Genomic DNA, 13,634 nt, shown 5'->3' with positions numbered 1-13,634 from the left:
TGTCACAAACAAAATCACCATTAAGAATACATCAGGACACATTACTTTTCCAAGATCGTCTTCAAGAGCAGCTATCATCAAATCAAAATCCATAAAAGAGATGAATGGAAGACAATTTTCAAAACATAAGATGTATTGTCTGAATGGTTGCCCATGCCCTTTGGATTGACCAATGCACCAAGCACCTATATGAGGTTGATGAATGAGGTCTTGAAACCTTTCTTAGGTAAGTTCATGTTGTTTATTTGGATGTATTTTGGTATTTAGGAAGAGCATCTTGAACACCTACGGCAAGTTTTAGCACAGCTGAGAAAGTAGTTGTGTATAAAAACTAAAGAACTTCAATTTTATGAAAAAGGAGCTAGTATACTTGGGAATTGTGACTATCTGCAATTAGCACAGATGGTTTGAGGACACATTCAAAGAAAAAGAAAGCAACTATTGACTATTATTGTAGAAGGTTGTAGAGCATAGCTCCTAGAATCGCCAGGACTTGGCGAGTCCTGAGCCGGGTGACCCTGGGTGAGTACTAGGGACATGAACTCGGATCGTATGAGTCTTGGTTGAGTCCTGGCAAGTCCAAGGACTCACAAACTCGAATTGAACCCGGCAAGTTTTTATGCTTGGTCTCGGCCAAACTCAAAAATTGATTTTTTTAAATCTCAAAAAATGACAAAAACGGACAATTTTTTATGTTTCCCCGTACCCCTTCTATTGTTGGGTTTTTCTCACATCTAACACCTTGTGTGGATCACTAAGGCTATGGATCATGTCTTTAATGACAAGAACCTTGATTGGGTCAACCAAGCAAATAAAGAGCCTAAGGTTGTAGCCATGGCAAAGGAGGAGGTTAGAGAACGAGTAGACACAAGCACAACTAATGTTGGTGAGGGTGGCATGGAGTCATGGACAAAGACTATGGCTGCTGAATCATCTAGGACCTGTTAACGTGTTTTTTATGACTACATCGAACACAGAATAAAGTTGCCTAACGGTCACTTCACTCTCTCTTGATCAAAGTGCGACTGCATGCTAAGATTGCAAGAAGTTCAAACAATCGACTCCAAGGTTCCTTTATGCTATGGACGTGACTCAATTGGCTGATGTGATTGCCGGTAATCCAAGGGGCCTTACGTTTGCATCATTCTTTCACTTCTTTGTTGTGGATGGAACTCCATCATCAAATATGACAATCCTACGATGTTGTTGCTTCGAACGGACTAAAATGAACTGAAAGTAAAGGGGAAAGGGTTAGAAGGATCTAAATCTACTCCTAAGCGCAGTGATAACAATGAATAGTGCTCTGGTGGACAAATTCCAAATAAACCAAGCTCTGCTTCGCCAAGATCAACTACAACTCCGCAAGAACTGGTGCAATCTTCTGGGGATGCTAGAGGATTTTCAAATCGAGAAAGTACATTTGAATACCCAAAAAACGGCGCAATCCAAACAATTATCCACAATCGAACTTAGCACAAATTTAGGGGGTTCAAGCTAACTTTACACTGCAACTTACAATCAGCAAGATGCAAAAAGTATGAACCATGGAAATTCATCAAACACCATTACATTCTCCATTGAAATCAAAGCACTATACTACTTCTACTCTAAGTGAGGAAGGTGAAACCATGAAAGTCTTGAAAAAATAACTTAAGTGGACACCATCAGAGAACAATGTTTCACTGTTATTATCTCAAAACTTATCGCAACAATTTCATACAAGGCTCCCTCCTTTACAAATGAGGGGGGTCACCCCTTTATATAGGCTTCAAGCCCTAGCTACATGCAAAACCCTAATTAGGGTTTGCCCAAAAGATTCTCCGCTCAAGATGCAACAAGGTGGGAATCAGCAATAAATACCCCATAAAGCCCATATACAATTAATTACAATCCTACCGAAAATGGCACCCATAAAGCATTAATTAACCATTACATTTAAAAAGTGCCCACTAGCATCATCTCCTAAACGTGATGGTTGCATGCAAAAGGAATCTGCCATAATGCCATAAATGTGACCGCTACATGCAAAAGATGCTCCATTAATTCTACATGCAATGTCCAGGTCGCCATTTGGTCAAATATTCCGGCAATGAATGCGCCACCATACTGCCATGCGTTCAATAGATCCTTGCCATGCAAGTAAGTGGACCCTGCCATCGTATATCTACTCCTGCACATCTCAAATTGTTGGAGAGAGAAAATTTGATGAAGGAAGAATTTTCTTGAAGTCTCTTCAACTTTCCTTGCTTGGAGAAGGTTTTCCATCAATTTTCACTATCTCCTATTTTTTAGGAATTTTGCACAAATTAGGGTTTCAAGTCCAAGAGGAAGAGAATTCTCCTACGGATCCAAATTTGGATGTGATTTGATGCCCGAGAATGGATTTTTTCAAATTTTTTCCTTGGGGGGAATTTCTTGTTCAGTTCATCCCTGATTCCTTCCTTGCCTTAGAAATTTTATCTTCAATTCATCCTTGGGTGTGATTTCTTCCTTGCTTGGAATTCTGTCTTGAAGCAAGGAATTTCCAACACTTAGTCTATTTTTCACCTTTCTTGGAATTCTGTTCTGAAGGAAGGAATTTCCAGCACTTAGCCAAGAAATTTCCACTTTCTGGAATTCTTCACCTTGGACGCATTTCCTCTCCGAGAAAGGAATTTTTTGAATTCTTGAAGTTTCCTTCCTGAACCTTGAACTTTCCATACCTTAGAAGATTTTCTGAATTTTCAATCCTAGGCGTGGATTTTTCACTCCATGACTTCTTGATTTTGGCGCTCAGCTGGAGAGTAGGGCGGAATTTTGCATTGGTGGAGGATTCAATGAATTTTTGAATCCTCCATGCCTCCTTGATTTTGGTGCCTATCTTTCATCTTGGGCGGATTTTTGCACTCGTGGAGGATTCAATGAATTTGTTAATCCTCCATGCCTTCTTGATTTTGGCACCTATCCTTCATCTTGGGCGAAATTTTGCACTGGTGGAGGATTCAATGAATTAGTGAATCCTCCATGCCTTCTTGATTTTGGCGCCTGTCCTTCATCTTGGGCGGAATTTTCACTTGGTAGAGGATTCAATGAAATTTGTGAATCCTCCATGCCTCCTTCATTTTGGCGCCCAACTAGGGAGTAGGGAGGAATTTTGACTTGGTGGAGGATTCAGTGAATTTGTGAATCCTCCATGCCTCCTTGATTTTGGTGCCATGTAAGAATTTGGGGTGATTTTTCCAGACTTAAAGAATTTTCTCGAACTTTCAATTTCAGGAGTGGGCTTCCAGCAATCAACCATCTTTTGGCTTTCTCTGTCTGCTTTCTGACTTTCTGGAATTAGAAATAGTCGCGAATGCTCAATCTTCATCTGTAGTATCCCTTGCTTATGTATGGAAGAATTGATGATTTTGATTCAAGGAATATTGTCCAACAAGTTACATACAATCTACAACTAAGCACTTTACTGATTTGCAAAGTATATAGGAAACATATATCAATTTAACTACCAAGGGAACAACTCAATTTTTCATCAATACTAGAATTGACATTATGTCAAATAGATGTCATACATGCTTCAGAAATATGGGAGTTTGAAGTATACAACTGTTGCAATTAATTTCTGATCACTATTTCAGACTTTCTAAGATAGACAATGACATTCATTGATACATGAACAAAGATGTAAGTTTGCAACTGATCTCTAAATCGAACCCTGACAAGATAGTATTCCAATTAAGCACACCTGAATTGGCTGAGTACCAATTCCGAAGAGCAACCCTTCAGAGGATCTTTCACCCCCTCAGTTATGCAATCACTTGGGAGGTATCGTTCCCAATGATTCAGCTGAATACTTGTAGACCTTCAAGCTCCACAAATGCTCAAGTAGATGCACTAGAGAAAAATAAACTTGGATGCCAAATGAGAGACCCATGGGGTCTAATTATACACATAATAGAATCTTCTAGAAGCCTCTTAGTCTTTCTAGAAGTATCCATAACTTTCTAGAAGTATCCATAATAGAATCTTCTAGAAGCCTCTTAGTCTTTCTAGAAGTATCCATGACTTTCTAGAAGTATCCATAATAGAATCTTCTAGAAGCCTCATTGCACTTTTTAGATAAAAAGTTACTTCATAAAATAAAAAGTGCACCTCAATTTAAAAATATAACATCTTGGCCCCAAATAATAAAATATAATGTCTCCAAGAGCATAATGAGCCATCCATTCACCAAATAAACGCCAAAATGACTCTCTCACCACAACCATCTGCCTACGAGAGTCTGGAATAGGCAAATCCACGTAAAGTGTCATGTCATACTAAAGAGGGGACATGACATCATCACCTTGCCTGAATGGTCCTGTCAGAACAAACTTTCCAAAAATAGAAACTTTTAAAATGTCAGTGTTAGATCCCTAGACAGGTCACATGAATGACTTACTATAAATAGAAACTTACTAAAAATAGAAATTACTAAAAATTGTAAGTTTGATTTTTGGCAAAATGATGACATTCCGAGACTAAGTAAAATCCCTAAAAAATGGGAACTTTCTAAAAATAGAAAGTTACTCAGTTTTGGCTCAAATTTTACTGGGAGGTTCCTTGAAGGGTTCTGATTTCAGTTGTATGTTCATTTTTTCCAAAACCCTAACAAAAACCCCTAAAATCTAGGACAAAAGGCAGAAACCCTAAAAAAAGACAAAACAGGCCCTAGACTTCACCAAACTCGCCCAAACGAAGAGCAGACTTGATCAATATGACCCCCAAACACTCGCAAATTGAGAGACTAACGAGACTGCTACGAAAAGACCCAAAAAACAAAGCCAAAAGACCAAAAGGGCCTAAAAAGAAGGGGGTCTCCATTTGCAATGGGGCGATGTGTGAAAATGTCACAACAGGACCTACTTTAGATGCCTTCGTAGGAGGGATGCAGGCTCCGTTGAGCCATAGACTTATAGTTATTATTTTGATATTTGTGTGGAACATTTGATGTCCTCAATTTTATATTCCATGAGTTTTGTATACATTTGACAATATTAATATATCTAAGTTTCCTATTTCCTTCAACTACAATTTACGTTTATACTTATGTGATCGATGTATACTTGTGTATGTGATCAAATTAGCTTCTATTTGATGATGTTATTTTGTATTTAAGTTTTTATTACTAAAGGGTCCATGAAACAAGTTTTACATCCTTAAAAATCTCTAAATTTCCTGGGTTTTTCACTTTTTGCCTAGTCCAGAGTCTCGAGTCAAGTCACCCTTGCCGAGTCCGATTCTCATTTCTATGTTGTAGAGGTCAAAAGATGCCATGGTTGACAAGTTTCTATCAAATGTTGATCAAGAACTTTAGTGAAATCTATGCACCACTAACACATTGCATGCAGAAGAGCATATTTGAGCAGCAATTGCACTAGAAAAAAATCTTTGAATAGATTAATAAAAAGGTGACAGAGGCCCTAGCATTAGCACTTCCAAACTTTAAAAAGGTCTTTCAAGTGAATTGCAAAGTCAACAATAAAGCTATTGGTGTTGTCTTCAGTCACAATGGTAAACCCATTACATATTTTGATGAGAAGTTGAATGAAGCCAAGCAAAAATACTTAGTTTACACAAGATTTTTATACAATTGTTCAAGCCTTCTAAAAGTGGAGGCATATTTGTTACCAACAGAATCTGTTTTGTATACTAATAATCAAGCATTCAAGTTTATTAACAATCAAGCAAAGTTGAACCAAAGACACATAAAGTGGGTGGAGTACTTGTAGGGTATATTGATTCTCAAGCACACAGCTAGTGTAGCCAATAAGTTGGCAAATGCCTTGAACAAGAGGCATGCATTGCTACCATGATAGTAGAGTTTGTTGGATTCGAGATGATATAGGACCTATATGTCATGGATCTAAATTTTGTGGAAGCATGGAAGAGTTGTGTAGAGACTTAGATTGGAGGTTAGGGTATATTTGAGGATTTCCTTGTGCAAGAAATGTATTTGTTTAGGAGGCAATTGTGTATACCGCAAAGTTATGAAAGAGAATTTCCTTAGTGGACTACATAGTGAAGGATTAGGAAAGCATTTCATTATAGACAAGGCATTGGCCATGGTGTAGCATTTTTGGTCAGATTTACATTGTGATGTCAAAAAAATTGTGGAAAGATACAAAATTTGTTAGAAAATGAAGGTTGTCACCCAAAACAAAAGGTTATATAAGCCGTTGCAAATTGAAGAAAAGCCTTGGTAGAAACTTTCCATGGATTTTGTCCCTGGACTACCACAAAGTCAAAGGGGTAATGATTCCCTCTTTGTAGTTGTTGGTAAGTTTCTTAAAATGACACATTTTATTCCTTGCAAAAAGATGAATGATGCTTCTAGGATTGTAGACCTATTCTTTTAGGAATTTGTAAAGATACATGTGTTGTCATAAGGTGCAACCTCTAATAAGGCTACTAAGTTGTTGAGCCACTTCTAGCACATATTGTAGAAAAGGTTGGGTACACAACTAAACTAAAGTTTCGCATTCCATTCACAAATAAATGGTCAAACAAAACTTGTTAACATATCTAGGAAATCTCCTAAGATGTTTATTGGGAAGCAAATTGACATCTTGGGATACATTGTTGCTGCAAGCAGAATTTGTGTTCAAATACTCAATCAATCAGTGTACATTCAAATACTCAACCAATCAGTCTGCAAGCAAATGGATAATGCATTATTGCAAATGCAAAAGATTTTGCATAGCACACAGAAGAGATGCGTAAATGAAGTAGCAGTTGGACAGAACATAACAAGTATATGGCAAGTGCAAATGAGCATTAAAAAGAAAAGAGCTACTTTTGGGGCAAGTTAGTCACGATACACTTAAGGAAGGAGAGATTACATAGGGGAATGCATAATAAGTTGTGTTTTGAAGGATTTCTAAAATGCTTATGAGGTTGAATTATTAAAAGAATTGGATATCTCACCAATGTTCAATGTGGTTGATTGATATGACTTTCATGGAGCTCAAGATCTGGAGAAGGGTGTAACCTCACCTTAGGGGCCAGGTTGGAAGCAACAAGTTCTTGAGAGGTCTAAAAATGAGATAAAGCAGATTTTGAAGGAGTGTTTGAACAACAAAACAAAAAAGTATCATATGGTTTGATGGAAGGGAAGGGGACCTAAGGAATAAGGATGATTCGTGACTTTCTAAAGATGAAGCGGAATGGTTGGGGTGGCAACCACAACTTCTTTCGCTTTCTTAATTTTGAACACCATGCTCAAAATTATATAACCTAGGGTGTTTAATGCAAGAGCATCTCAAGGGTCAAGTAATCTTGCAACCTATTCTTCAAGGAAGTTGAGAAGATACATGAGTTGCTGTCAAGCATCAGCTTTGACGAAGATTCTAAGTTATTGAGCCACTTCTAGTGCACATTGTAAAAAAGGTTGGGTAGATAGTTAAACTACAATTCTACATATCATACACAACCTCTACTTTCATAGATTCATTTTTTATTTTTTAACTTCCATACTTTTATTTGGAACCTGTAATTGTAAAATTTGTACTGACTTTGTCTCAAATCTCAACAAGTTGCGTGTTCTTGTTCAACTAAGTGGACCTAGATACATACTCCTTTAACCACTTAGTTGAGAGCAATTGGTTAGATACAAAAAAGGCAAAGGAATTGATATATATGTTCATTTCAACTTGCATGTCCTCTCACATAAGCAGTTGAGTACAAAGAAGGGGTGATGAGGCATTGAGATGCAGCCCTTGAGTATGCTAATTTGCATGAAGCTATTACATAGGACTTGTATGGTGAAGCTAGTGGGAATGGCATTGTGGCCTTGCGCCTCCTCTCACATAATCAAGTTGGGTACAAGGAGTGGTGATGAGGCATTAGGATCTAACCCCTAAGTATGCCAACTTGGATGATTTGATTGCACAACTTTCCTTAGCATCAATTGAGGATGAGGGTATGAGGCTATTATATAGAGCTTGTATAGTGAATCTAGGGGGTGTGGCACTAGACCTACTTATTCTGAAGAAAAAACAGATGACATTGATGATCTCAAGAAAGCACAACATGATGATTATTGATTTGTATTGATTTGTATTGATTTGAAATTTGGCACTGAATTTCCAATTATTTCCATCAACTACATTTTCAAGCATAGTTATAAGACACAAACTCGGCATACTGATTTTTACTTGGACTCAAACTCAAGAAAGACTCGGAAAATTGAGAAACAATGAAATAAAGCAATTTTTTACGGATTTAAATCTTTAACCATGCATCTTTTAATAAATAAACTTTAAAGGCATAATAAACTTATCAATTAAAAGCTAATTTAATCACATATGTAAGAATACATCAATCAAATGAGTACAAAAGTAGATTTGGTTTGAAGGAAACAGTATTCTTAATAAGATAATTTTCTCACATGTCTTGGGTGTACAAAACTTGTGGATTATGATATCCATGGCATCATAAACAAAAAAACACATGGAATCTTAACTATGGTAGAGAGGAGCCTATATTACTCATCCTAGCATGACTGGCTCTATGTGAGTTCTTGTGCTTATATCTCAGAAAAGTCTGCAATGCTGCTGCAGTCATAGTAGTAGCATTACTCTAGCTTAAGATTGACTTGGCAAACCAAAAATATTTTCTAATTGATTCTAGAAAGATTTTGGGGAGTCTTGTAACTATATTCTCAATTGTTTGTTTTTGTTGCAATTTATGGTTATATATATAAAAACAATAATGTACGATCAAACCAAACCATATCAAACCTGGGGTGCAAACTACAAAATCAGAGAACCATCAAACTTGAACTGGCAACATGACTGAAAAGGTATGGATTCCATCTCAGGACTAGAAGACTTCTAGGGGTGGTATGATGATACGTAAGCTTAGTTTTCATAAGTTTAAGCTTGATACATTTGACCAAAGCTATTTGAATTTTTCATCTTGGCATGTATGTCTCTATGTTATTTGTTTGTTAGTTTGACAGGAGCTATCACCAATTAGACTAGCCCCCAATTAGGTTTAACAAGAGCCATTGCCAGTTATCCTAGCCCTCTGTTTTATGGTATAATAAATTGTTGGTATTGACACTCTCTATATCCCATAGCTATCCTCTTTCGCACATAATTTTCTCATCTCAATGTTGGACCAGACTTTTACGGACCTTTATCCTTTTGTGACTCATTCACTTGCAGCATGACTCACAAGCTAACAGTTTTCTGAAAAAGGAGGCCAAGAGAAAGTTTATAATCTAAATAGAGAATATAATAATCATAAAATATACCATGGATATCCTATTTGTGACTCATTCACTTGCAGCATGAATCACAAGCTAACAGTTTTCTGAAAAACGAGGCCAAGAGAAAAGTTTATAATCTAAATACAGAATATAATAATCATAAAATCTACCATGGATACAATTGTAATAATCTAGTATTAATAATGATTATCAGAAACCTTAACAACCTAACCAAGGAGAAAGGAAATAAACTTGTCTGTTTATTGGGATTGATCATCTCATATTATGTTCATCCTGAATGTAAAAGTGAAAAAAACAAGAATCGCTAAAAGAACATAATAATGAGGAGAACACATTTTTCATGTTAAAACCATGGACAATGGACACTAGGAGTGTTAAACGCTTGAAGAAAAAACTATTGCTGAGAATATCTAGGAGTTCCATATTTTTCCTGTCCATCAATCAAATTGAAACAATGTGCGATCAACAAGAACGGGAGTACCTGAAGAAGCTCCTTCTCACGGGATGCTTTCCAACATCGAAATTGCTCAGCCTCTTGCTTTATCTTATTTTGCAGCTGAACCTAAAGAATGAGAAAATCATTCATGATTTCTTAAGCTGTACATGACCTCTTTGTTGGAAATCCTGCAACCCTTCAAAAATGATAACATTGCGGAATACCTTTTGTGCCTTGATAAATTGTATTTCTTCCTGCAAGCGCTTTGCTGCTTCATCACTTCTTTGTTTTTGCTTTATTAGTTGAACTTGATTTTCTTGCTTTTTCCTTAAATCTGAGATCTGCAATATAAATAAAAAAGACCTTGATATGGTGAACTTTAGTTACCGGTTGCTAGAAACACTGAGTGTTACTTTGACTCCATATTCAGTTCCTTGATAATGCATTGAAAAGTTCAATTGTGTATTTTCTTTATATATATATATATATATATCTACATGTGTGTGTGTGCGTGTGTGCGTGTGTGCGTCTAGGAGAAAACATCCACCTGTGTCTCAAGCATTTTCAATTTTTGCAAATAAACTTCCTGCATCTTTTGAGTCTGTCCATCAGTTGTGTTAGCAAGGCTCTCAACCTCTGCCAGCAAACGGTCTCTCTCCTTCTGTTGATATTCATTAGGTAATAATTAGATATTTATCATATGTTTAATTAATTGCCAGTACAAGCTGGGGAAAATGTAGCCCTTCACCTGTACAGTCTTTTTCTCCTCTTCAAGTTCCATAAGCTTTTTGCCAAAATGCTGCTTGAGAACTGCAGTATCAACTTTACCAAACAGTTTCATCTCCGTCTGCAGAAACAAAAAGGTAAGATATAAATCAATCTATAGGATAGAACTTCCTCTTTGTATCAACTACAATTATGTTCTTTTGATAGGAAAGCTTGATTGATGGCTAGTCAAAGTTTTATAGTGACAGACACAATCAAGCACCATCTTTTTAAGAATGCAATTTTATGATGAGTGAACAGTTTCTAAAGCATTTCTGCATATCACTTCCTTTCCTTTATCATCTTTATCATCTCAACTAGCATATGAATTCAAAAAAAGAAAGAACATGATAAAAATACTGTTTAACATTTTATAATATTTGTTGCTCCCATTAAAACAACACAGATAGTTAATCCTAAAGGTCTCTTTTCCTATTCTCATATCCAACGCCTGGAAAACAGCAGAAGTTGAAGAAGAATGCCAGAATTTCATTATAAGATTAAGATGTAAAGAAATATTGGATGTAGACCTATTATACATACAACATATCTTATTTTCTATTCACAAATCTTTGAAAGCAAATATTTGTGTATATTATAAAAGCAAATAGTACTATACCTCTTTCTGTTCCAACCGTTTATTAAGTTCATGTAGCTCCTTATCCATTGTATCTTGTAGCAAATTATGTTCCCACTCTTTTGCCACTTCTTCTTCAACTTCCCTGGATTCTTCACCTGCCACTTTAGAAAAAGTTTATCATGACATGATCATTGAGGATAAAGGAGTAAAAAGCGCAACTAATGCACACTCAAAGATTTATTTTTTTAAATTTAAAGGTTACAGTAACATATCATTTCCTGAGATAAAATACTAAAAAGTTCTACTTTGCAATGGCCACAATGTAACATAATTGAATGTTGAGGTTTAAGCCAATGTTCTTTTGTCAGGAATTAAAGTTTTATTCATCTCCAGCAGTGCAATTTTAATACATTTTCATATACCTATGAAAATATTCAGACAATCACAAAAAAAAAAGGAAAATTAACTACTTGACCAGGATTAAAATTCAAACTATTCTGAAATTTTTCATAAGATTGACCTCTGGACTCCTTATTAGGCACCTTATTCAAATGTTCTAACCTGAGTTACTGGGTTCGCCTGTTTTGGTCCATGCACCCGAACCGGGTTCGCTTGGGTTCGGGTTCCCCTGGGGGTTCGTCTAGGTTCGCCCTGGGTACATACCCAAGGGTTTGGGTTCGACAAGTATGAACCCAGGTACAAACCCGGGCGTATCCAAAGACACTGAGCACCAAAATATAACAAAAACAGACAATTTTGACCTTTTTTTGCATTCAAAAACTCAAAAATCAAAAATGTCCCTAAAAGCACCCCTTCTATCGTTGGGTTTTCCTCACGCATTGATCAATGATGAAGTAGCATACTATTAAATGTTTTTCTTCTCCCATTTTGCATTGTTCCATCTTCCAATTCAATTCTGAACTATCAATTGGCATTTGGCATTGATCAATAATGAAGTATCATACTATCAAATGTAGTTAGTTTTATAATTTTGCATATTTCTTTAAATTTTTGTATATAATATGTATATATATACATGTACGAATGAACCCGATCCACGAACCCAAAGGGCAAAAAAATTTGCCCGAACCCACGAACTGGGTTTGCGTGCTCAAACCTGAGCCCAAACCCAAACCGGTAACATAGGTTCTAACAAATACCTTGTTCTTTTAAGCCTGAAACTACAAATATGTATAATTACTGCAGGGTTCCCTGGGGACACATCCCCAAGGGTTTTATGTTATTTTGGGAATGTTTTGGGGATGGACGGACAGAACATCCCCTTTCTTTCTAAAAATTTGGGGGTGTCTCAGGGATGCCCCCTCACTATAAAGACTGTCTACTGGGAATGCCCCCTAAAGGGGTGACTTCAGGGGGATGCCAGTTTATCCCCGGTGTTTCATCTCAAACTCTTCAAATTCAGACTTCATTTCAATCCACACTACTTTTACATCACAAAAGCATCACTAAAACAGGGATTTCAGAGGTGAAAGACGAACACAAGAAGCATCCATAGAATTATGATCCATGGCAATGAAGCACAGCACTGTCTCACAATTAGAAGCATGCTCTGCAAATGTCTTGTGCTTTATATAGCTGGGTGGTTGAGATAAAACTGTCTCCAAAACACTAAGAAGCAGAACAAGATATGCAAACAACAAAGACAGATATATTGTGAGGGCAGGGAGGCATAAGGAGAGCCATTACTAGGCATTGTTGGCAATACATTTATTGTTTCCACATAATTGTGCTTATTAATTTTAGATCTCCAATTTATTCTTCCCCCTCATGTATTACCAAGCCCAATACACTCTACCAACTATTGTTTATTCATTTGTCCATTCCCTTTCATGTATTGCCAAGCCCAATACTCTCTTACCAACAATTGTTTCTGCATAATTAAGAGCTACAATCATTTGTAATAAGACTTGAAGTTCTAGGTCAAAAAAATTTGTAAAATCACATTTTTTTACAATGTCATATTTTGGCATGTACTCCATTGTTTTCAACCTTTTACAGTCTTCTTTGAAAGTGGCACTATGACCAATTAATTCATAGGTTTATGGACATTACAGATCCTTCAGGAGTACTAGATTATAATTCTGAAATCTGCATCGTGGCTTTTGCTACCATCTTGTAAATGAGGATACAAGTTCTTGTAATGGGTGCATTATTAATCGAAACTGACAATCTAAGCACATGAGAACCTATGTGCATTGTATTCATTGCTTGTGTTCTCATGGCTATCAAAGATCTTTTGGTGATTTTCAGACTACATCTGATGGATAAGATCTAGAGTGAAGGTAGGAGGACCCACCAAAAGGATGAGAGACCAATCCCATCACCAGTTAACTTCTTTCTTGGAAATCAGGTAAACTACTTGAGAGGCACAAATCAACCAGTACTAATTGTAGAGAACCAGGTTTGTCAAGTTGTAAAACAACTAGCAAAGGCTCCAAATGTTCTTATCGATTCTCCTTTGGATCAAGAGATTTTTTGGTGAGGATGAAGATTGTGATCTTGCAGCACATGGTGAAGGACATCAAAGTGGAAGTTGGAGGACCAATCAAAAGGATAGAGGAGTATTCTTATCTCTAATT

At 36.6% G+C, this 13,634-nt stretch overlaps 1 protein-coding gene across 5 annotated transcripts in view; it reads right to left on the bottom strand.

Annotated features, from left to right (window-relative positions):
• The window catches only part of LOC131065728 (kinesin-like protein KIN-4A), a 105,716-nt gene that overhangs the window by 54,981 nt on the left and 37,101 nt on the right, over positions 1-13,634 (bottom strand). For 3 of the 5 annotated variants that reach the window (XM_058000338.2, XM_058000336.2, XM_058000341.2), the window contains 5 exons: positions 11,074-11,195; positions 10,438-10,536; positions 10,237-10,350; positions 9,914-10,030; positions 9,735-9,815 (listed from right to left, as the gene is read on the bottom strand). In XM_058000338.2, the coding sequence (XP_057856321.1) occupies positions 9,735-9,815; positions 9,914-10,030; positions 10,237-10,350; positions 10,438-10,536; positions 11,074-11,195 (533 nt within the window). The remainder of the gene's footprint in view (positions 1-9,734; positions 9,816-9,913; positions 10,031-10,236; positions 10,351-10,437; positions 10,537-11,073; positions 11,196-13,634) is intronic. The other 2 variants (XM_058000340.2, XM_058000337.2) reach the window with 1 other exon arrangement.

The sequence above is a fragment of the Cryptomeria japonica genome, chromosome 7 (genome assembly GCF_030272615.1).
Source record: "Cryptomeria japonica chromosome 7, Sugi_1.0, whole genome shotgun sequence".
Taxonomy (NCBI): Eukaryota; Viridiplantae; Streptophyta; class Pinopsida; order Cupressales; family Cupressaceae; genus Cryptomeria; species Cryptomeria japonica.
This window is presented reverse-complemented; position numbering and strand designations above follow the sequence as displayed.